The 23,780-nt window shown below is 50.2% G+C and overlaps 1 protein-coding gene across 1 annotated transcript in view; it reads right to left on the bottom strand.

Moving 5' to 3' along the window:
* Positions 1-243: 243 nt before the first annotated feature.
* Positions 244-23,780, bottom strand: part of RhoGAP100F (Rho GTPase activating protein at 100F) — a 131,489-nt gene continuing 107,952 nt past the window's right edge. Inside the window, exons 10-16 of the mRNA XM_050167816.3 lie at positions 23,347-23,604; positions 21,990-22,166; positions 20,512-20,832; positions 15,164-15,329; positions 14,091-14,251; positions 11,428-11,626; positions 244-9,508 (exon numbers count right to left, since the gene is read on the bottom strand). Of these exons, the coding sequence (XP_050023773.1) occupies positions 8,544-9,508; positions 11,428-11,626; positions 14,091-14,251; positions 15,164-15,329; positions 20,512-20,832; positions 21,990-22,166; positions 23,347-23,604 (2,247 nt within the window). The 3' untranslated portion in view covers positions 244-8,543. The remainder of the gene's footprint in view (positions 9,509-11,427; positions 11,627-14,090; positions 14,252-15,163; positions 15,330-20,511; positions 20,833-21,989; positions 22,167-23,346; positions 23,605-23,780) is intronic.

Genomic DNA, 23,780 nt, shown 5'->3' with positions numbered 1-23,780 from the left:
TTCATTAATTAAGGCAAATTATATAATTAGGCCGAATACAAAAAAGAATAATCTGAGTATCTCCAAGCGACGGCAAACAACATTACTTCGGCTCTGTCCAGCTACGTGGCTTTTGCATATTTTTAAATCTTGGTGCACGATAGTTGGGGAACCCTGCATATACCGATACTCTGAAACCATTCGGAATAAGAAGAAGAATGCGCGCGCGCGCGCACACACACACACACACGCACACTTCGCTGGTCATTTTCAAACTCATTTATTATTCCTTGCGATCAGTCAAACAGGTATACACTCCACGCTAATGATTAGGAATGTCTCGGAGAGGACCAGATTGGAGATTTGTTATTACTGTCTTTCACCGGCCGCCCTTCTCCGCCTTCCGCGCGGCATCCACGCGACTCTATGTCGGTGTTCGCACTCGTCAACAACATTCGCTCGAGGAATGTGAGTAAATTACATAACACGCTTCAGCCTTGCGGCCCACACTCGTCGTCATTGCACAGGAAATACATTGCCTCGGACTCAAAACAGCATGAAAGCGCCCGTCCAACGCCCTTTCTTTTTTTTTCAGAGGCGCTTGACGGTACAGCGGCGCGAATACAAAAATTCACATTGCCACAATAAAAAAGGGGTCTTTATATATATATATTATATATATAATATTTATATATTATCTCTAACAACTTTCCTTGGGGTAGAGGGAAAGGGGTAAATAGGTAGGAGCGTATGGGAAACAGATTCACCTAACGAAACAATACGAGCCAAAGTAGTGAGAAAAACGTTATCGAACATTCAGTGCAGCAAGTCGAACACGTCTTGTCTAGTGCGTCAAAAATACACGTTCGCTACTCACACGAGCCGCGCGCGAAACTCTCGCGTTTTGTTTTACCCAAGTGACACAACGACCCCAAACTCATTCACACCACGAGGAAAAGAACTTTTATAAAAGATATAGACAGTCAGACAGACAGACGTACAGACAGACAGGCATAGAGCAAAAAAAAAAAAGAAGGAACGTATGAAAAAAGGACTTTCACCCAACCAACCACCTCCCACCAAACTCACTCAAAAAACGCGACGTGTATACGTATAAAACATTCCCCTCCCCAACATTGTTTCTTTATTATTCTTGTTACTTTAAATTCTGTAACCGTTCTATTCGCGAACGTAATTAATTTGACGAAAGAGGGAAAAAAAAAACATCTGCCGTAGAACGCAATTTATACAACTATCGCGGGAACGAAAAGCCTATTTGCGTGCAACAGCTAACGCCACTAGATGAAAACCTTACCTCGCGTACAACGAAATGTAGAGAAACCTTCATGCGAAGTGTCATCATTAGTCGTACAGGCTGAACCTCGCACAGGTAGACGGGTGTCGCGGGACAATGTAGACTTGCGAACCCTGACTGACGTGCCAGTTCGAAATGACGAGCGCGCGGGTAACTGTCGAAATTGGTGCCTGGATTTGCAAGGAGCTCAGTTCGTCAAAACTTGTCGCGCGCACTTGAAGCGTGCCACGTCAACAAGGCGCACGTCAGAGCCGTTGCTTTCGCCGCAGTAAGAGTCTTCGTGGGGTAAAGCCAACTTTAGGCATTCGTCTTAAATGTGCTCGCGCGCGCGAGTCCGCCCGAAAATATATGTACATATATATTTCATTTTCGCACGACAACCGTTTACATGTGCAAGGTCCGATGATACAGTTTCCCACCACACAATGCATACCGAGTTCGAAGTGGCCTATGGTAGATTTGCTTCACTACTGGGGAACAGCGCGTGGGGGGAATGTCGGGAATCGGGGGAGAGGGCCTTACATCAAACGTGCACTATACTTACACACGCAGTGCACGTAGTAGATAACACCGTTTCTCGAGCCGCTTTACGCCTGGCTCCGAGTGAAGTTGCCAGAGTGCGAGCTGGCAAGGCAACGATCGAACTAGATTGGGCGAAATCGAATGCCAGATAGTATTGCAGCCCCGCTCGCGACCCGAAGGGCCAGTTAGTACCGTCGCTCGGAGGGGGGAAAAAACATGATTGACAGGTGGTCAAGCGCACGCTACCGTGGAGGCGGATCAAGGAACACTATTGTATAAAAAAAAACAAAAAGACATGCAAGCTTTGCTCGATTGAAAGTGTAGCCGTAACCATCAGAGCTGGTAGCAAGATAAAAGAGGTCTGGCTTGTGGTTTTCCCGCGCCGTCATATATGAATATTTAGTGAGTTCCTCTCTCACTGCTGCTGCCTCTTTGACCCTGCAAGTTGAAGCAGTCGGTCATTTTATCGAAGGAGTACTGACACGCGTTATGTGAACTTGGAAAAGCTCTGTACCTAACGCTTTTCGCGTGTCAGAGGGTTACACTTGGCAAGTGTGAATCTTTTGGGAAACATATTCTTATTTCGGGCCAAAGTTTTGGTCTCGAAATGCCGGGGCTGGCTTGATGTACGTTATGGTGACGTCATGACACAGACGAAAATTTCTTGGCGTCACGTAGCGATAAAGCTAGGTTACGAATGACGTTGCTCGCAAAAGAAAGTAATAATGAAGTGCTGCGCACGTTTCTTCTTTTTATTGTTGTTGTTGTTGTTGCTGCTGCTACTGCGCTTGTGCGTGGCAGCCCCAACGACTGCACGAGCAGAGCGAGCCAGTGTATCAAGACGTCATACCGCACCCGCTTGCCCGGGTACCAAAACCAAACCTACATCGTAAAAGCAAGTGATTTTGTAAATTGTTTACGACGCTCTGGCGTTTGCCAGTGCTTTTTTGTAGGGCTTAGATGTCACCAGGCTTTACTTAACGCAAAGAAGAAAAAAAGACGAGTAACAATTTTGGTGTCAGTACTCCGCTGAGTCTGGCTCGTCATCTGTGGCTGTCGTCACTCATTCAACGAGCAAGAATTTATCGATCGATGAATGCGAGAATAATGCACCGAAAGTAAAGGACGAAGCTACTCGCTTTTCTCGCACGCCGAGCGACGTCGAGTATTCCCCGCATGTGCCCGTGGCCTGCGGGAATACGCACACGCGGTGACTTGGCGGCCACGGAGGCCATGGCGTGTTCTCGTAGGCCATGGCGCGTTCCTAGACTTTCGGAAACTGGCCTAGAGGGAAATATGGTGCTAGTGCCTTGGCGAGTTTCAGCATTGGCGCTTCGATCCGCACGGTTATCACGGTAAGTACAAGCACTGACTCGCTTCGGCCGATGGCTGAACAAGGCGAAGCCACTATGGCCGCGTAGACACCCTTTCTGCAGCGGAATCATCGGTGTACATTGTTAACTGCTTCAAGGTGTATTTTTTGAACAAAAGCTGGCGCTAAGGACAGCGGGAATTCTGTGAAATATTTCATAGTTCTGAGCATACCGTCTTTTTTGCCTGGAAACTCTGTTCGTCTGCTCCGCAGTGTGTCACTAGCGACGGCAGCGCCACCAGGTCGTTAGGGTATCTCTAGCTGAGAGTGCGTCACATCGCAATGGATACAAAATGTTTGTGCAACTCGTGCGGAGTGCACCGAACGATCAGATTATGAGAAAACGGCAATGAACCGCGGATACAAAAACCGACGAATCGTATCCGAAGCGAAACGCCCGGCTGAAGAAACGCCTTTCAGAAAAAGCCCAAGCTTCCCCTGATTCCCGCGTCTCTTGAGCGACTGCAGCGCCACTTTTACCTCCAAGTGAGTTCGTACGCAACAGCGCGCGCGCGTGTGTACCGATAACGAAAGACTGTATAGCGGCCTTCACGAAACTTACAACCAGCGTCTGAAACAGTGGGGAAAAGAAATACCTGCTACGGTTCGGCACTACCACAGTTGCTTCCGCTGAAGAAACAACTCTCGCAAGAGCATACCCTTCCCAATCGATGAGTTTACCCCCTGCTTAGAGCATGGAGACGGTTTGAACAGTATTATGTTTTCTTCTTCTGCTGAACACGTTGAAACACGCTGTTGTTCGACAGACGCAAGGAATCAGTCGCTCTGCAAAAGCGAACGCAAAAGCGGCAATGAAGATGTCACGACACGCCGGCAAGACTAGCGGGCAGTCGGCTATGCCGCCAGGCGTCTGGCCGTGGCCTAAATGTCACCTCACAGCATTGCATACGGCGCAGCGATTTCACAGCGCCGAGGGAAGCGCCTCGCACTTCGGCGCTGTACACGTCGAGAGGCTAAGGTTGATCGAAGAGACCGCACACAGAGACGAGAAACAAGGGCGACTGAACGTGCTACAGTGCATCGTATGACAGACTCATTCACAAAGATAAAATGTCACAACCGTTGTACGCACTCGAAGTAAACGAACAAAAAACAAAAGAGAACATCCGCAAGCATGGCGCCACTCACGTGTGCTCTATACCGAAATCCTGCTCCGGCCGTGGCCCGAAAACATTCGTTCAAAAAACGGCAGTCAACCATCGGGCTCTGCAAAACGCAATTCGCCGCAGTTCACACGCCATTCGAAAATGAAGGTACAAACGTTTCCGCACTTTGAGACTGAAACAGGCGAGGCGCGAAGTCGGTGGCTGCGTTGCTAACGTAGCAAAGAGCCACTGCACCGTACTATTGCCGGCGGCGGAGTTCGCCTCGCGCTTCTTTTTTTACGTCCACTTCTTTTCCCGCCGTGGCTATGGTCAGTACGGCACAGTGGCCGTCGTACACATAAGGCTCTCCGGTCTTCTGCTGATCATCCGCGACTGCTACACGACGAAACAACAAAATAAGCGAACGCGGTGAGTCGTCTCACGTGAAATGAAGCTCGTGTTACGTAACGTCTCCGCCCGAGCCGGTTCAACGCACAACTACATGGCCGCTTCGGATGCGTAAAAGTGCAGGGTACGCGCGAAGTAGTCATTCGTTCTAATCAGTGCCGCGCTGTCTCGGTATGGGTTAGGCCGGAACACTGGCGTAATCCCAGTAATACGGTTCATTTTATCGTTGTAGCCGTGTTTTCGTGAAGCATGAAGCTGAGGACGACTGCCACAGCCACGCAAAATGAGGCAAGTTAAAGGGACTCTGAAGAGGAAATTAAGCTTAGCTGCATCTGTGAAATGCGCGTCTACAATAAAAAGAAAAAAATAAGCTCACTCTTCCTGTGAGAGAAGCCTTCATAAGCTAGAAAAGAGGCAAAACGAGAACACGGTAGGCTGGACGAGATTATGAAGGTCCCACACTATCTCACCGTGAAGTCCTGAATTTTGATGGCATCTGCTCTGGTCTGTTTAGCATTGTATTACTATATATATTACTGCATTGTACGCCAGAAACAAAATAAAACAAAGGACTGAGCGTATCAAGTTCTGAGAACTATTACTTCGTCACAGCGGCCCAAATACCAGTAAATACGAAGTAAATACTTTGAAATTTGTGACGCCCTGCTGATGTACCTCCGCGTGGTTTGTGCGCGACACTTAGAAGACATTATGTCCGGCCCCAGTTTTATCTTCTAGTAAAAAACCTACTGTCGCCAAATGAACCAAAAGCAGAGCTTTGAAAGAACAGTATATCAGTTTAAACTGATTTCGCGTTCATATACAACTGTCTCCGTAAGTATCGGTTGTCTACAATGAGCGTTCAAAACGTGGAATCTGAGTATCTTTTACAAAATTGCCGTCAGATTGGACCGAATAATTAGGCGTTGATTGACGTCGCGATCCAGCAAATAGAATTTGTTATATTCCACGTTTCGGGGCAAACTCTGCTTCTTCCTAAATTCCTAAACGACGCATAGCGGCAGAGTGAAGCTTCATAGAAATTGGTAACACGGAAAGGAGCACCACCCTCTCCCTCCTGTTACGTGTTATCAATTTCTATAGACTCGTTTCCTTGACAAGATCTTTATGCAAAATTTTGATAAGGCGGCTAGGAGTTTCACCATCTCCCTCCTGCCGGCTTTTATCAACATTTTTTGTAGGTTTATCTCCTTGACAAGTCGTCCATTATACAGACCGTGATTGCACGGTCATCACTTGTATCCTCTCTCTCCTATGAACTGTTATCAAGGTTTCCTGTAGGCTTGTGCTCTTGACAAGATCTTCGATATTTCCTTTGAAAACGAGGCATTGAGTTTTATCCTCTCCCTCCAGCAGGTTCAATCGAACGTTTTTGTAGACTCAAAGCCATAAGATCGTGATTATAGATCATGACAGCCAGTGGGAAACGTTTCACCATCTCCATTCTGTCGCCTGCTATTGAAATGTTCTGCAAGCTTGCCTGCTTTATAAGATATTAATAACATATCTTTATATTATGGGTAGAGTTATGACGTTTTACGCTTAACTCGGTGCATTTCAGCCATTCGCCGTTTTACCCACGAGATATGACACGAGTTGACCACGAAATGTTAGGTTTAACGAATAGCACTTTCGTTTTGGCTCGAGACATTATTAACTGTATGATCGGTAAATGTGTGTATGCTCTGTATGTTAACGTGTCTGAAACACAGAGACTATTTTGTTAAGTGGCACACTGAAACAGCGCTGACTCAGTTTCACGATTAACCAGTGCGCCCACAGCAATGGCGCACAATCCTCTTCTTGCTGCAGCTAAACCGGCTTGAACGAAATTTTTGCATTTGAAGGAAAATGTCAGATTCATTTGAATGTTTGGCGCACATGGCTGTATGCCACCTTGTGCGATGAATGTATTCAAAAATATAACAGCAGACTTAATAAAATTTTAAGTAACCAGTTGATCACAATATGGCCTACTATGTTACAAAAAAGTAGATATATCTCGCGATTCCGCAAGCGACGTCTTTTCGGCAGTTGCAAGCGGGCAATGCTCATGAATTTTACCTTTAATCTAAAAGATGCAGGTGCTTTGTCAATGAGGCTACTGAGAAACTGCCGAGAGAAAACAAAGGAAATACAATGCGCATACATATACCACGTCGGTGTGTTGTAACTGTCCACTTTAAATGGTCTGTTAATACAATGTTAATACAGTTCGTACAATGCCATATGCATTCCTTCCGCGGAGTGAAGAATTTCTGGAAGGCTAAATACAAACATACTCCCAAAATCTCACTTGAACTTATATACTAATTAAAGTATTTATCAAATATTATTCAAATAAGTTAACAGATTATTGACAGTATTTCTGCGTTGCAGACGTATATTCGGAGAAACCGAACAAAAACTTCCTATTAAGCTGTTGGCTGGTTCTTCATTTCTTCTAGCTTTTCTTTTCCTTTTCATTTTGAACGCGTTGTTTTACAGGTTGCGAAGCTCATGGGACGCGGTGAAGCATTCTTATCAGTTGACCGGGCACTACAGTGACAGTAAAGGCGCGTTTTAGCTAGCGCCTCCGATTTTTGCTAGCCCGCGGATAGGGATCGGTAATATTTATCGAGGCGGCATCTCATGTTTAAAGTGGCTCGTGCGCCTCAAATTGCAAAATAGGCTGCGGCGGCTTCGAAGAAAAAAAAAATATTGCGACCGCAAAAGCGGTGAATGGGTTCGAGTGATGCCGAGGTCGAAGCTTCTGAAGAAGCCAGCGCGGTAACGTTTGCTGCCATTCCTTTCTGCCCATCATCTCCCCCCCCCCCTCTCTCTTTAACGCGCTTGTAATAATGCAGTTTTGCAAGGAGCCAGGAAAGAGCGTTGACACGTGAAGCATAGCCGTGTGCGTTTCCTTCTGTTTTGTGACAGTCTCGCACAGGGTGTAAAGTCACCTGCTAAAAGCGAAACCATACCTCCTTAAGGCCGCAGTGAAAACGGCCTCCGATTCTGATTAGTAGACTGGAGAGGAAAGGTCATCCTCCCGGACGTCTCACAAAAGCGGTAAACGTTGGAGAAACTGATGTCGCGCTTAACCATAGCGCGCTGCAGAGCGATGCTTTAGGCAGTATTGCGGATCCCGTCGTGGCCACGGAGGCGCCTCACTCACGACTCCGGCGAATAGCGTCGCGGCGATACTCGCGGTTGTCTCGTTGCCACGTCATCGCCCCCCGATATAGCGAACTCGCCTCGGGCCGCCACCCCCGCACATAACGAATCGCAAACGACCGGCAGGCATCGCCAGTCGTGTGCCCGGTCCGACGGGCTTCCACTTCCTCACGACAGGTGGCGAGAGGCGTATCGCGCGACTAAGGTAGATGACCATACTCCCGACGCCCCCTTGGTGCTGAGAGCGACATCTTTTGCGCTTTCGCCAGTTCGGCGTTTTTTTTTTTTTCGTTTTTAACACGGTGGCCCGGAGTGTGTTTGCTGTAGCTGGGCACACCTCACCGAGGTGTAGGAGGCCAAAGAGAACGAAAACGAACCGCGCCAACGTGGAGATCGGAACAAGACAGCCCGTCCCGCGGGAGGAGGAAATGACGCGCCAGTCGACGAGATGCCGGAAATGACGACCAGAGGAGCGCCAAACAGGATTGCAGGGGGGCGCGATACAGCTCGGACGCCTTCACTGCTCGCGGGAGGAATCGCACCGTGACGGTTGCCGGTCCGTTCCCGGTGTGCCACGTGCCCTGCATACGACGGCTGGGGCGCGAGACGCGGATGAAACAAAGGACGCGGGTGAAGGGAATGAAACCGAAACAATGGCACGGGATCAACAGGCAGATTCTGGCAGTGATGATCTCTGGCTAGGCCACGGCTTGCTGTCGGGCGCCGACGTCGCGTCGCCGGGCCTCGACTCCGAGCCCTGCGACGCGACGGAGGAGATCGACGGACCCAGGCCTCCGTTCGCTCCCGCTCCGTTCGCCCCGGCTCCGCCACCGCCGTTCAGTCCGATCCCGGAGGCGTTTCCGATGCCGTTGGCTCCGCCGAAGCCCGCGGCTCTCACCGACGGGTTGGCACCGCCCGTGACGTCACAAACCCTGTCCCTCGTCGAGTTGAGGAGGTGCCCGCTCGCTCCTCTCTCGAGCGTGCCGCCGACGTCACCCATGATGGAGCGCTCCCGAGGCTCTGGCCGCTCCCTGTGCTCGGATCTCTCGCGGTGCTCGGACCTCTCGCGGTGCTCGGACCGCTCACGGTGTTCGGACCGCTCGCGGTGTTCGGACCGCTCGCGGTGTTCGGACCGCTCGCGGGGCTCGGGCCGTTCTCTGGTCAGCGTAGACGACGCGGTGGTGGTGATGGCGGTCGCGTCGCGAGGCGGCGACGACGACGAAGACGGCGCGGTAACGGTGGTCGTCAGCTTGTCGGACGCGCCCAGCGACGACAGGCTCGGCACTGTGGTTATGGGCACCGAGATGCCGATCCCGCCGGAGCTCGAGTACGTGTTGCTCGACCCCAATGTCGAGCTTGTGTAGCCGCCGCCCGCGAGCTCGCTCGTGCGGCTGGTGTAGCTGCCGGCGCCGGCCGTGTGGACGCCGCTGGTGTAGATGCCGGCCGTCGAGTAGAGGCCGCTGGCGGCTCCGCCCAGCGATCCGCCCAAGTGCGACGACGACGAGGACACCGAGCTGGTCAGGTAGGTGCTGCCCCCAAGCGACGAGCCTCCGCCCAGGCCGCTGCCCGCGGCGATGCTGGCGCCCAGGGAGGGGCGCAGGTCGCTGCCGCTGGCGGCGACGAACGCGGCTGCGAGGGTGAGCGGGTGAGGGAAAAAATATATGTATATAGCGGGCCATTCACCAGCTTTAAAACGCATTGCTCGAAAGAGAAGGTCGACAGCAATAATAATAATGTTGCCAACGTATCCGGTGCCGATAGGAATCGCCTGTGAAGTCTATCGCTTCAACGTGCCTTTTCTCTACTATACGGAGCCCGTCCTAAAGTGAAGACTGCCGCATCAGCTTTCGCCGTCGCCTTGAGACTATACGTCGTCGACTTCTGAACGCCGCATTCACCAAAAGCTACCTGTGCCGCCTTGGACTGGCCAGAAAACCATATGCGTTAGAAACTGGAGAACGCATTTTGATAAAATGTCCAGGTTACAGAGGCGAGATATCTCGTTATTTCGATCGAATTGGCTCTGTTTCCTCGATAACCACTAGAATTGGGAATATTACTTGGTCCTATACCTGCACCTACAAAATACCGGCAAACTTTACAATTTCTGGTTTAGAGAAGGATTGGAACTATAAAGTGGGTCGTCCTCTCCAGCGCTTTTGCTCGTGTATGCCGCTCGTGCTGGGAGTCCGTGCCCTGCTCTATTAGTCGGTCCCAAACGCCGGTGAGTAATAAATGCATTTACAGTGCTTATACTCCTTGAAGGCATCGGCTTAATTGACAAATTTTAGCCTGCTTGCACAAACATTGTCATGCACCTTTGTTTCACCTGCACATAGCATGATCATGCTTCCTTCTTTTTTTTATTTTTTTTTTATTTTTCGCCCTTCTGTCCCCAGTACTCTTTCATACGCAGAGTAACACGCAGGCGACTACACGTACGGCGGCAGAATTCTCTGCATTTCAATAAAGAGCTTTCTCTCTCTCTCTATCCCAACGTCAAGGGAATGCCTTCTCAATTCTTTATTAATGTACATTGTTTGCACCCACTACTCCTAATTGTCAAAGAAGGTGGCAATAAGGGAGCGTTGCGGCTCACTTTTGTGACGAACATTCTTGACACGCGGCCAAAAACAGCGCAGATTTCTTCAAGCTGTCGCACGGAGAAAACCTAAGAACGCCGAGAGCCCAGTGCTTCCAGCGAATATGAACCGTGAACGGGCATGCCCGCGTGCATCGTCACGCGTTTGTGCCCCAGTACGAAGTCTTCTGCCCCTCCTCTGTGACTCGGCAACGTGTCTCGGGCAGCTACAAAAAAGCGCCCCTCGCCAAGGAACTTAACCTTTAGCCTTTGCTCTTCGTTACGGGGTACTTGTCGAGCTGACCAATGTTTAACGTAGCGACCTACTTAAACGCTTTGGTTCTCGTTACGTCGACTCGCCTCTACCGAGGCCCCCCGCGCAGATCGACATGGTCACGCTCCAGGAGGCTGGACCAGCGCTGCCCGTGGAACTCTAGAGCCTCTTTACAGCAAGAGTAAGAGAAGCAATGAACTAAATTGCAGCATGTGCTGCAGTTTTGCAATTTTATTTTATTTTGCGGCGGACCACGGTACCTCACACAAACACACACGTACGCGCAGGCACGCAAAGCAAAATCCACAAAGAGTTCTTCCGCAAGAACTCTTCGTAAGAGCCGATGACAGCTAGCCGTAATGTTGGACACATCATATTAGGGAATCCCGAACGAGTTTAAATGCAAGTTTCGAGACCATTTGTTGCTCCAGAACCGTTCACGCACCTTCAAGAAAATACTTTCAAACTCACGTCCTACTGACCTACCGGCGCTGAATTACCAGCGCGAAATTTAAAAAGAAAAGGTCAAATGGGAATTTGGCCCTCGTTTTCTTCACTGGTAACGAACACATTACCGCGAAGTCAACAAAAAATGCAGTGTTGAAGCTATACTGTATCAATAAAACCTGATTTTCGTGTCTCTTCGGCGTAACTGGAACGCCTGTTTCGGGGCATGTATGAGTAAACACTGACCCCTGTTGAGCGGCCAGATGTCGAGCAGGTAGGCGAAGACCTCGATGGGGCGACGCAGGTCGGATACGGGGAACCCCGTCTCGGCGTGGCACACACACACGGGACCGAAGCACTCGGCCAGGGCGCGTGACGTCATCTTGTTGCGGTCGCTCCGGCTGCTCACCAGCTTCAGGTGATCCAGCAGGAACAGGGCGGTGCACTGCGAGTTGGGGAAAATAAATTGGCCGGAGCGCAGAAATGCTGCCAGAAATGTGCTGGGAGAAATAGAAAAGAGCGGCAGTCGACGCTTTTGACAGTCACGTGTCATGACGGCTCATATTGTTTGTACGAGACACTGCGGTATACAGCAAGGTTTTTGACATACGGACGAGTTTGTGCCGATCCGCGGTGGAATGCGTGTTGTCGCGATAGATGAGGACAAGCAAGAATAGACAGCATTGTTCATTATACCGATAAGAAAAGAATGAACGTTTATGAACGTGACGGACAACCTCAATCGAAAACCACAAGACTTGCAACGAAGTATGCACAGTGCTGCAGTCATTGTCGTGACAAAATATCGAGGGACAGCAGACGGGAATTCGGTATTTCCGTTATATTACAGCGTATTCCCATATATTGCAACGTAGCCTAGGAACAGACAGACCTCTATTAACGAGCAGAAAGGTTCGCGGGCGTATAAGTATTCTCCTGCGTGCTACTCTGTAAAGGATGGAGAGGACAGAACGAACGCAGTACCAGAGTTCTCTCTGGGAAATTAGGAAGCTTCACGGCCCACGCGGCGTTTAATTCACAACACTCGCCTCTTGCTCTCCCTCTCTCTGTGCTTCTTGTGCTGTGTGGCGTATTTCCAGATCGGTTCCGCACGCTCTGTGCTTCGTAGAAATCTACGACTCTTTTGCTTTGCTGCTGGCTATTTTCGCGTGGCCAGATCTACGCCTATGACGCAATGCGCCAAGCCTGTGACGTCATGCTTGCTAGCGGAGGAGAGTTCATTCATTCGACTCCTCCTAGAAGAAGGCTGCACAGGTTTTTGTTTAAATTCTCAGTTGTTTTTTGCAACTAACGTCGCTGTAATGCGTTGCAGATGCTGCTTGATGTGCGCCCCGCGCTTTTCTGTTAGCAATGCTCCAGTACGTGTAGCGCGTTCTCCTGCGCATGCGTACACGTTGCCTACCTTTTTCTTCTTGTTATTAAAAAAAATGTTTGATGCCTTTTTTTTACGAAACAACATGCGATGTCTGTGGTATATGGCACGAAAAATCACCTGAAGTACAGTCCGGCGGAAAAGCTTATTGGATTGTGGGATCTGAGAAAGCTCTGAATGTCCGAGCAGTTTGCGACCGTAACCAATGAATGCGTACACCAGTATTTTTGCTCGCGTTTGGTGTGGGGTGCAAATATGAACATTAAATTGCGTGCCCACGCTGCGGAGATGTCGAGCTTTTGGTCGGGTCCCGCGGTCCATAAACATTTTCAGCAGACTGTACAGCTCTCTAGTATATCAATAATCTCACGGGAGCGTCGAGTGGCACATCGGCCAGCGCCGTGTCATGGAGCGCACCTGCGGAAGCACAGAGAGGGTACGCGCATGCGCACAGGACTTCCAGGTGTCCGAGCGTCGTCTGCTAGGCAATTACGAAGAATATGGCATAGCACCTGTTGTTTATGAGCCCATCATCTGTCGTTCGCAGTCACTTATCGAGTCTGTTGCGCGCGCAGGAAGCACGTGCACGGATTTTTGTTGTTTTGGGAAGCGGACAAGCAGCAAGGGCTATTTGGAGATTACCGGAATAGTCTAGCACGAGATGCTCGGACAAGAGTGTGTACGCTCTGTACGCCTGCGCCTGCCATCGCTACTACAGCACAGTACACAGCTACGCAGGTTCAGCTATCATCGCAGTTTTCATCGAATGCTCCTGAAGCTGCGATGGCGTGGTCACCCTATCAGGTACCAACAAAACACTCTTGTCCGGACGTCTTCCATAACAACATCAAGTGATGAAAGAAGGAAAACTGCAAGCAGGGGTGCAGGCAATAGACCTTTTCGCTGTTTACAAACATAGGCCCCAGACGGCTTCCGGTTTTGCTCATTGACGTAGCCCGCTAAATTTAGCGAGCAAAAAAGGCATTGGGGCTGTGATATCGAGCAGCAGGAGTGCGTGGAAATATTGGCCCGCAGATTTTCAACACTTTCCCTCTGTATATAACGACAATTTTGCAAGTGAATGTTGCTGTAAGATATAAGAATTTTTTGTATTATTTTTGAGGCGTAATGCGCATCTTCTTTATCTAAAAACTTAAAGATAGACTTTCAGCACAGTAAAACAACTAAAAAAAACGCTCTTTGTGTTCTGGCGGAGTAGGCTTATAAGGCCCGTGACCGGAAGTTTCTTGAGGGCGCATTCTTGCTGCTGTTATCGCGCGAGTGAAACCGTCTATAATATAACGGCACGACTCTCTCCTTTTCGTTTCACATCTCGCCACGACGCCGCGCCACATGTGGGCCTCGAGGCTATCTGCCACGCGCTCGCATGTTCTTTTTCATAAAGATGGCGGCTGTATCTTCCGCAGTCACCGCTGCGCACAGAAGCTGCAACTTGCCCGACGTGACTGCTTTATTCGCGTGCTTGGAAATTTTGATAGGTTAGTGGATGGCTCACCCGGTTGACCTTGGGCAGGCAGTCGAGTATGCTGAACATGAGCTTGGCGTTGCCCTCGGGGTCGTCGGGCAGGCAAACGCTCAGCCCGTCTACGAGCATGTCGAACAGGCCCTTGGTGAACAAAGGCTCGGGAAGCTCGCGAAGGTAGTCCTTCAAAAGACCTGCGCAGGAGCGAGTTGAGGGCGGGAAAGGTGTGGTATAGGTGGGGGAAAGAGACAACGTTCTCCGTTGAAACGATGTATCGGATGCTTGAATAAGCAGAAATTGAAAGTGACACTATCGAACTATTGCTGCGCCTTCCGGTGTTCGCATCTATCCTTTGGCCGCAATTCGCACGTCCTCCGAGACCGGCAGGCACGATCTCGGATGCGTGCCACTCGTATGATGGCCACGTAGTTCACGCTTCTCTGGAGTCGTGATCCTGAATAGTCATTACTTTATGTAGTGATACATATCTCAGCCTTTTAGCAGGGCTTTCAAAGGTGTGGGCACATAGTACAAAAAATAGTGTCGTAGAAAATGAGCATGCAAGAAGTAATGCACTTCAAGGTATGAAAAAAGGATAATATTAGAGGACATTCAAAAATTCTATTACGCAAGATAACCGAATGGCGCCGAGTGTTTTAGTTTGTAGCTCTCTGGCGGTCAGTACGACAATGGAAGACAGAATTATTTATGACAAATCAGTCCAGCGGAGACACTCAAGGTGGAGGTGGCTTCATGAAAGGGAAAATTGTCGTCCACCTCGTTTTAGAACTCAGCTACACCAGAAACATATACGGACTTTTCGCAGCTGGTCTGTGGATCGAGTCCGGGACCAATGTGTCCGCGGGGCAGTCGCTCTACGATCTCGGCTGTCCAGGATGCTACCGATCGCAAAGCTAGGCCAATTCCAGTTACCATTCGAAGCCCAGTGGGGCAAGAATGTGACGAATCAGCTCAGCGGAAGGCCGCATGGTGAAGGAAGTTTCACAAAAAGGACAGTTGTCATCCAGCCTATCGTGGCAAAAAGCTACAAAACAAACACCTTCGCAGTCGAAGAAAACATGGCGGGCTGAGAAAGGTTTACTGACTGGTGACGACATTGATGTCGGGCACGTGATCCGCGGAGAGGTCCACTTTCCAGTGGGGCCCGCTGGCGGCGCAGCTGCGCTCGATAGCTTCGCGCAGCATCCGCTTGCGTACGGCGGACCCGCACAGGCGGTAGATGCCCACGATGTCCAGGCCGCGGCTCTCCACCTGCCGTCGACAGGGAGAAGCACTAACGTCAGCTAACACAATGCTTCACATTACGCGAGTACTGACGCACACGTTATATACCTGTATATAGATACATATAGGGAACTAGCTAGGACAATTGCCTTGATCGCGAAGTTTAGAAATCGCGTCATTTCTAATCGGTTCCTTCTGCCATGGTCGACGTTTGGAGCGCAATTATTGTGTCAGAACAGAAAATAGAAGTGGCCAGTGCACACTTACAGGCATCAGTTTCCTTTCAAGGCATACTTGCTAGCTCTTCCGATGTGTTCGTAAAGTTTACAAATTTCCGCACGTTCTCCGATTTTACGAATGCTGCGTCAAGTTTTACAAAAAGAAAGTAATTCTGTTTGCTAAAATGTTCGCACGTCGGTCTCCGTACCCTCCATTTCACACAATGCAAAATTTACTGACCTCGTATAGTAGTAAGACTACGCATGATGAAGCTACACCTAGAATATAGAAGATTTCAACGCGCGGGTCTTCTCGTTGCGCTCACGTGTGGCAGCCGTAATGGTTGCAGGAAAGCAGCGAGTCGGCGCATCATGACGTCATGGCGCACCCACCTCTCGAGTACGGAGACTGAAACTCTTCATAAAAAGTATCATATTCATTCAAATATAGGGCGATAGTTTAAACAAGACCGTGAGTTATGGAACTCTTAGGTCAGCTTAGATTCTAGGTTTTAATCAGGAGCTGTCGGAACTAAAACAATGCCTCGCCGCTAACACCCGCACCAAAGACAGTACAGTCGCCGCAGAACGCATACAGAGCGCATACAGAACTTTCACATATTCGCAATGTACAGGTCAAACGAGCATTACGAGCCTGCGCGTCAAGGCTAACATCCAACCACTAGTTCAACGCAGAATGGTTTCTAGATTAAAATATTTATGCTTACTTTATCACGGCTCCTGCTGAATACTACAAGCAACATACATTCAAGCGCCATTCAGACATTCAACCCCGAACGAATCATAATAAATCAAGTGACCATCCCAGTCATATTAACACTCACAAGTACTTTTTATTCCCACATGCCATTTCCCATTGAAACATGCCACCGACTGGTACTGTAAACTGTTCATCTGCTAATGCATTCATTAACAGTATTCAGAATTGCGAATTCGAATGGTAATAAAGTTATTGGTGTTATTTGAATTTCACATGTAGACTCTTGAGGCTGCGTACATATCGTAAACGTTGCTTTTGGTGTTTGTACACACCACTCTTTCAAGCAGAGTCTGTGTATTTACTGATCATTTCCATTTTTGTGCGTGCTGATGTCCTTTTTTGGATACAATGGTATCGTTTTCCTTTCTCGCTTTCTGTTTACTGCATGCCGTGTTGTACCCACTGCTGCAAGAACCCGAGGAGGGCCTGCAGTATTGTTATTTAAATAAATGAACAAACTAGAGTTACCCTCCGCTGCCGCCACGGCACAGTGCTACACCTCACTGCAATGGTGCGCCATTTTGACCGCATTGAATGCGCGCAGAGCGGGCACAGTTATCTTTTTTTTTTTATTTTGCTTTTGGCAAGAAGCCGGCGCCCAACGCGTGGTGTCATAGTGGTGCCTACAGTGAGCCAGAACAAGTGTGTCGCTGACGGTAGACCTTGGGGGCAAACGTCATTCGCTTTTTGAAGACGTGGTTTTCATTGCTGACTCCACATGATTTAGTATATCTGGGATTTGATCCGCCATGGTTGCTTAGCAGCTATGGTATTGGGCTCCTAAGCACGAGGTCGCGGGATCGAATCCCGGCTACGGTGGCCGCATTTCGATGGGGGCGAAATGCGACAATACCCGTCTACTTATATTTAGGTGCACGGTAAAGAACCCTCGGAGGTCTAAATTTCCGGGCTTCATCCCTCCCCCCTACGGCGTGCCTCATAATCAGAAAGTGGTTTTGGCACGTAAAGCCCCATAATAATAAAAAAATCTGGGATTTGGCTTTTTTGTAACCATCCCAAGTAAAGAAGTTACCCTTTTGCGCCTCCAGAGGATCGTAGCGTGTCACAAGAGTAATCATAATGTATATCTCAACGAGAGGAGAAGCGACAATTTGTCGTAGATTAGGTAAAATGAACGGTGAAGACAATATATCCACAATTTAGCCACATTGCGCTTTGCTCCTGTAAAGGGTGCACAGCGTTAGATATAGGTACTTTGAGGCAGAGCCACTTTGCGGCCCACTTTGAGAAATCGAGCGAGTTCGCTTTGATTAAGCAGGGCTCGCGCGAGGCACTGGCGGCTGGATGGCGGCTTAGCCGCTGCCCACAAGAAATGAGTATTAGTTGCAGCGCTGGTAACATCAACGATACAGTCGTAATTAGCATCAATATAATGAAGAAATAACCACATTGCACTATGCTCCTGTAAAGGGTGCACCGCCTTGGATATAGGTGCTTGGAGGCAGAGCAACTTTGCGGCCCACATTGAGAAATGGAGCGCGTTTGCTTTGATTAGGCAGGGCACGCGCGAGGCAATGGTGGCGGGATGGCGGCTTAGCCGGTGCCCACAAAAAGTGAATATTAGTTGCAGCGCTGATAATATCAACATTACTGTCGTAATTAGCGTCAATATAATGAAGAATTAACCACATTGCACTATGCTCCTGTAAAGGGTGCACCGGCTTGAATATAGGTACTTTGAGGTAGAGCCACTTTGCGGCCCGCTTTGAGAAATGGAGCGAGTTCGCTTTGATTAAGCAGGGCTCGCGCGAGGCACTGGTGGCTGGATGGCGGCTTAGCCACTGCCCACAAGAAATTAGCATTAGTTGCAGCGCTGGTAACATCAACGATACAGTCGTAATTAGCATCAATATAATGAATTAACCGTATTGCACTATGCTCCTGTAAAGGGTGCACCGACTTGGATATAGGTACTTTGAGGCAGAGCCACTTTACGGCCCGCTTTGAGAAATGGAGTGAGTTCGCTTTGATTAAGCAGGGCTCGCGCGAGGCACTGGCGGCTGGATGGCGGCTTAGCCGCTGCCCACAAGAAATGAGCAATACTTGCAGCGCTGGTAACATCAACGATACAGTGGTAATTAGCGTCAATATAATGAAGAATTAACCACATTGCACTACGCTCCTGTAAAGGGTGCACCGCCTTGGATATCAGTACTTGGAGTCAGAGCCACTTTGCGGCCCACTTTGAGAAATCGAGCGAGTTCGCTTTGATTAAGCAGGGCTCGCGCGAGGCACTGGCGGCTGGATGACGGCTTAGCCGCTGCCCACAAGAAATGAGTATTAGTTGCAGCGCTGGTAACATCTACGATACAGTGGTAATTAGCGTCAATATAATGAAGAATTAACCACATTGCACTATGCTCCTGTAAAGGGTGCACCGACTTGGATATAGGTACTTTGAGGCAGAGCCACTTTACGGCCCGCTTTGAGAAATGGAGCGAGTTCGCTTTGATTAAGCAGGGCTCGCGCGAGGCACTGGCGGCTGGATGGCGGCTTAGCCGCTGCCCACAAGAAATGAGCAATACTTGCAGCGCTGGTAACATCAACGATACAGTGGTAATAAGCGTCAATATAATGAAGAATTAACCACATTGCACTACGCTCCTGTAAAGGGTGCACCGCCTTGGATATCAGTACTTTGAGGCAGAGCCACTTTGCGGCCCACATTGAGAAATGGAGCGCGTTTGCTTTGATTAAGCAGGGCTCGCGCGAGGCACTGGCGGCTGGATGGCGGCTTAGCCGCTGCCCACAAGAAATGAGCAATACTTGCAGCGCTGGTAACATCAACGATACAGTGGTAATAAGCGTCAATATAATGAAGAATTAACCACATTGCACTACGCTCCTGTAAAGGGTGCACCGACTTGGATATAGGTACCTTGAGGTAGAGCCACTTTGCGGCCCGCTTTGAGAAATGGAGCGAGTTCGCTTTGATTAAGCAGGGCTCACGCGAGGCACTGTTGGCTGGATGGCGGCTTAGCCGCTGCCCACAAGAAGTATTAGTTGCAGTGCAGGCAAATTGAACGATACAGTCGTAATTAGCGTCAATATAATGAAGAATTAACCACATTGAACTATGCTCCTGTAAAGGGTGCACCGCCGCAGATATATTTCATTGGCGGAAAAGCCACCATATGGCCCATTTTGGGAAATAGAGTGAATTCGCTTAGACTAAGCAAAGCTCGCGCTAGGCACTGGTGCCTGAAAGGTGGCTTCAGCGGTTCCCCCAAGAAGCAAGAATTACTCGCAGAGCATGTAAACTTAATGGTGCGGGCATAATTATCGCCAAAATCAAAAGTTACCCTCATTGCACCACACACTGCACTATCTCTCAGATCGGCCCATCTGGCCTCTTGGTGGTGGTGAAGACTTGTGTATTTCAAAAATCAAGTACTGGCCTCAGGGCCTAAGTTGATCTTGCAGTATCCATGATACAAGTGAGGAGTGAATTAAAATGGGGGCTATGAACACACGCTGCGAGACCATCCGGGTCAGTAGGTGGCCACAGACAAATTTCTAAGGCAATAAAGGAAAACTACGCAGGCAAAGTGCGCAAAAGCGAGTGCGCTTCCTAAAAAATCTTTTCGCCGTTTCATCCGCGATAGTTGAAGATGGGCAAAGGCAAGCACGAACATTTCGTTTGCGACGGGTAAATAACACAAAATACACCACTGAGCGTTGAAGTTGACTTATTTTGCGGTTTTCCCTTCTGCGTCTGGGCAAACGCGAAAGCGTCGCACGTGGAGGCTACATCGATTCATCTCCGCTCCCATCGCGTTTCGTTTGCCGCCGCAGAAAGTAGTCCGCGAGTATAGTCTGCATGTGAGTGCTTCGAGTGTCTTCAGTGGCAGTGCACTTCCAAGGAAGGTGAACCGCACCGACCGCTTCCTTTTTGCCGTTGCACTTTGGGCAGGGTAGCTTTTCCTTTTGTTCCTCAGAATCCCGAGGACGACATCGCCAACGTTCCACGAGGCTCGGTGCGAGTGTTCGAGTAAACGCGGCACTGCAGAGCCTATTAATTAGGACGCTCCGGAGCTTGCCACTCTATTCTTTGTTGTAGAGTGCAGTGTGTCTGCACCTTCAGTTACCGCAGTATGTAAAGACAAACGACAAGTCTAAAAAAAAGCGTCACGTCAGCACCGGCGCACAGCAGGAAACTCGCGGGAGGGGAGGGGGGGGGGGGGCGTACCTGTTGCACACAGCGGTGCACTATGAGCGGCACGGTGCCCTTCTCGCGCGAGACGAGAGCGTCGAGCGGCGCGCCGAACACGCCGCCGCCGCTGTAGTTGGGCGTCCGTTGGAACGTGTGGCGCGGGTCGCGGTAGCGCATCTTCAGGTAGAGCGCCCCGCGCGGCTCCAGGCGCAGGGCGAGGCTGTGCGCGGGCGCCTCGCGAAGCGCCGACAGCAGGTGTACGGTGCCCTTGTAGCAGAGCTTGTGGCGCGACTGCGGGTCCCAGCTGTAGAGCAGGAACGACACCGTCGTGTTGTCCACCAGGTCCAGCTCGAACACCTGGCGAGGGGGAAACACACAGAAAAAAAAACTGTTGCAGGAACTTCTCTGACGGGGGGTCGTCAAAGCACCCCACCTTCCACCACTCCCCCCACTTATGTGACCTGCCAGCAATCAAATGGTCGCCCTAGCAACACTTCTCGAGTACGCCGGTGGCGTCGATAACGGTGTTCGACGAAAGCGGTACAAAATTGTCGTCGACGTGCTTTGCTATGGACGGCACGACGGCGTGAAGATGACGTCAGTGTGTTGATGTTGTGGAGGCGATGACGGCACGACGACAACGGGGCGACGGAATAAGTGCGACCACTTGGGGGTTCTTCGACGTGTACCTAAATGTAAGCACGGGGGCGTCTTTTTTTGCATTTCATCTCCATTGAAATGCAGCCGCCGCAGCCAGGATCGAATCCGCGACCTCATTCTCAGCATCGGAACGCAATTGTCACTGCCACTACCACGGCCGGTTTCAATAGCGAATAGATCTTGAACGCGGCAGCAAATCTTAGCAAATCTACAGGTGAGCTATACACTGACTTCGTCCTTTGATTTTGTTCTCAGCTGGATAGCTCAACCGGGTGCACTAGACAGAATAAAAATGGCGTATTGGAGTACGACGAGTTCGCCGCTGGAGGAAGTGTATATGCCGTACAGAAAGGCTAAAACACAGACTGCCAGGTAATATGAAACGCAATTCTACAAACCGGCGACATGTATATTTGTGTAATTAGGCTCAATACCTTGCATCGTTATTTCCGTCAATCGATCAAGTTTATACTTTTCACTACTCGCGTTGCATGTGATTTTTTCTAGTTCCCATAAACATTCAGTCTGCGTGCATCTTTCGTGTGCTCTTATTTCCAAGTCTTTCTTCATAACGTGTTGTTCTTTATTATTAGTACATGACTTCACTGCGTTTAACTATTATCGCAGTTCTTATTTCTTTTTTTTTCTTTTGCCTGGTGCGCGGTATAGGTTATAACGCGTCTATAAATGTGCATGTGTACACCTCCATTTGACACTTTTTTTACATTGCTACCTGTCGCCAGTGATCACACTGTAGGAAACCGGAGCCCTTCAAGCTCCTCAGCTTTCTCTCTAGTCTACTTGTACAGTGTATATGCATTGTGCAGAGAAAAAAAAAGGGTATTCCGTCGTACCTCGTCCCAGTCGAAGGAGTGGTCGCCCGAGCGAACGACGGTGCGTGCCTTGTGGGCCCGGTCCGTCTCGATGACGCAGTACAGGTCGCGGGGCCCGTGTCCTCTGAGTCCGCGGGCGCCAAGCAGGTGGAGCCACAGCAGCCCGCTGAAGGCCCCCGCCAGCACCGACTCGCTCTCCTGTGGCGCCGCCGTGGAAAGGAAAGGAGGAGGAGGGGGAGAAGGAGGGAGAGTAGGAGGAGGGCACGCTGTAGAACGAAGACAACGCGGCACGTCACGGCAGAGGTCGCGACAAGTGAGCGGGCTGTCTCCAGCAGGCGCCGCAAGTTGTTCTAGATCGACGCAGTTACAATGTGCTTAAAAATTATTTTGCTGTTACGTGCATCAGAAAACCGCATGCTTGAGCTCAACGCTGCGGTGCGCTTCTTGGATTTGAACCCGAACGCATGTAGCACCAATAGTCAACTACGGGACAAAATATTTTTATTGCAACAGGAATTATGGGCACACTCCAGACACATTTTCGCCCTCGTCGTCGCCGTGAGATTCCGTATAAAGACCAAGTGCGATAAGATCCTATCCCGCCCAGCACGCCGGGAGCTGTGAGCGCGAGGGGAAGCATGCGAGGATGCGCCGAGAAGGTTGGTGGCTTGATGTGCGCCCAATGTTGGAGCTGACATGATAAAGTAGGCGAAAGGTGGGGGGGGGGGGAGGAGGTGAGCGCGAGGTACCCCGTGATTAAGGGAGCGCTATGGGAGTGGGGCGGGGGCAAGTGGTCGCACGTCTCCTTTTACTGGGCCGTGCGCCGCCCCGCCTGCGCGTTATTTTGGAGACAATCGCTGGCGGGTTGAAAGGTCGGGCGAGCCGATATGGCTGGTGGCTGAATACGCGCCGTCTTCGTGCCCGCCTTGTGCCGGAGGTAGCGTAATCGCATGTTTCGGAGACGCGTTGAAGGGAGAAGCAGCAGGAACATTCGTTCCCCTCTGTTTTGCGCTCTTCATCGCGCCAGAGTAGAGAAAACGAGTGTTCCTCGTCATCGAGTGAGATCTGTTGGCGTTTGTCTCTGCGCGTGTGACACTATGCTTGATAATTTAATTAACATAATGTTTACTGGAGTTTATGCGGCCGACGAAATTGCGGACCTTACCTCTGTATTTGTGTGATACTTTCCTATCGCGATTAATGCGTGTGCTTTCGGGCGAAACTGCTACTTTGTCGTTTTGCTCCGTAAACCGAGGTATTGAAAAATCGCGTGAGCGGTAGTTTGATGAGCTCACAAACACGGTGCACCTATTTCACGGATGAAAGGGTCTGTGGGGGCGGGGAGGGAGGGAGGGGGGACTACCGGGGTGAGACGCACCTTCTCGGGCCTGTACTTGAGGAACTCTCTGGGGTTGAGACACAGGGCTCGATCCTCGGCGCGCACGTAGTCGAGGCTCAGGGCGTGCGGCAGCCGAAGCGGCCGCGGGAAAAGCAGCGACGAAGAGCGTCCCATGGGCCGCAGGCTACCACCGCCGCCGCCGACGCTCGAGCCCAGGTCCAGGCTGCTCGAGCCCCAGGCCGGCAGGCCCGACAGGAGGCTGCTGCGCTGCTGCTGGAGCTGCAGCTGTTGCTGCTCCTGCGAGGTGAGCCCGCGTTGAGGAAAACGAAACGATGCGCGGAATGTCGGGCATACCTATTGATTTTCGATCTATACAGTTACAAGCGCACGAAGAGAGAGAGAGAGATACATTTAGAAAACTGAGGACGTCCGGATCGGATAAAGCATATGTGCCACGCGTAGAAGTGACCGAC

Source organism: Dermacentor andersoni, chromosome 11 (genome assembly GCF_023375885.2).
Source record: "Dermacentor andersoni chromosome 11, qqDerAnde1_hic_scaffold, whole genome shotgun sequence".
In the NCBI taxonomy this organism is placed as follows: domain Eukaryota; kingdom Metazoa; phylum Arthropoda; class Arachnida; order Ixodida; family Ixodidae; genus Dermacentor; species Dermacentor andersoni.
The sequence above is the reverse complement of the archived record's forward strand: the minus strand, read 5'-3'. Positions and strand labels throughout refer to the sequence as shown.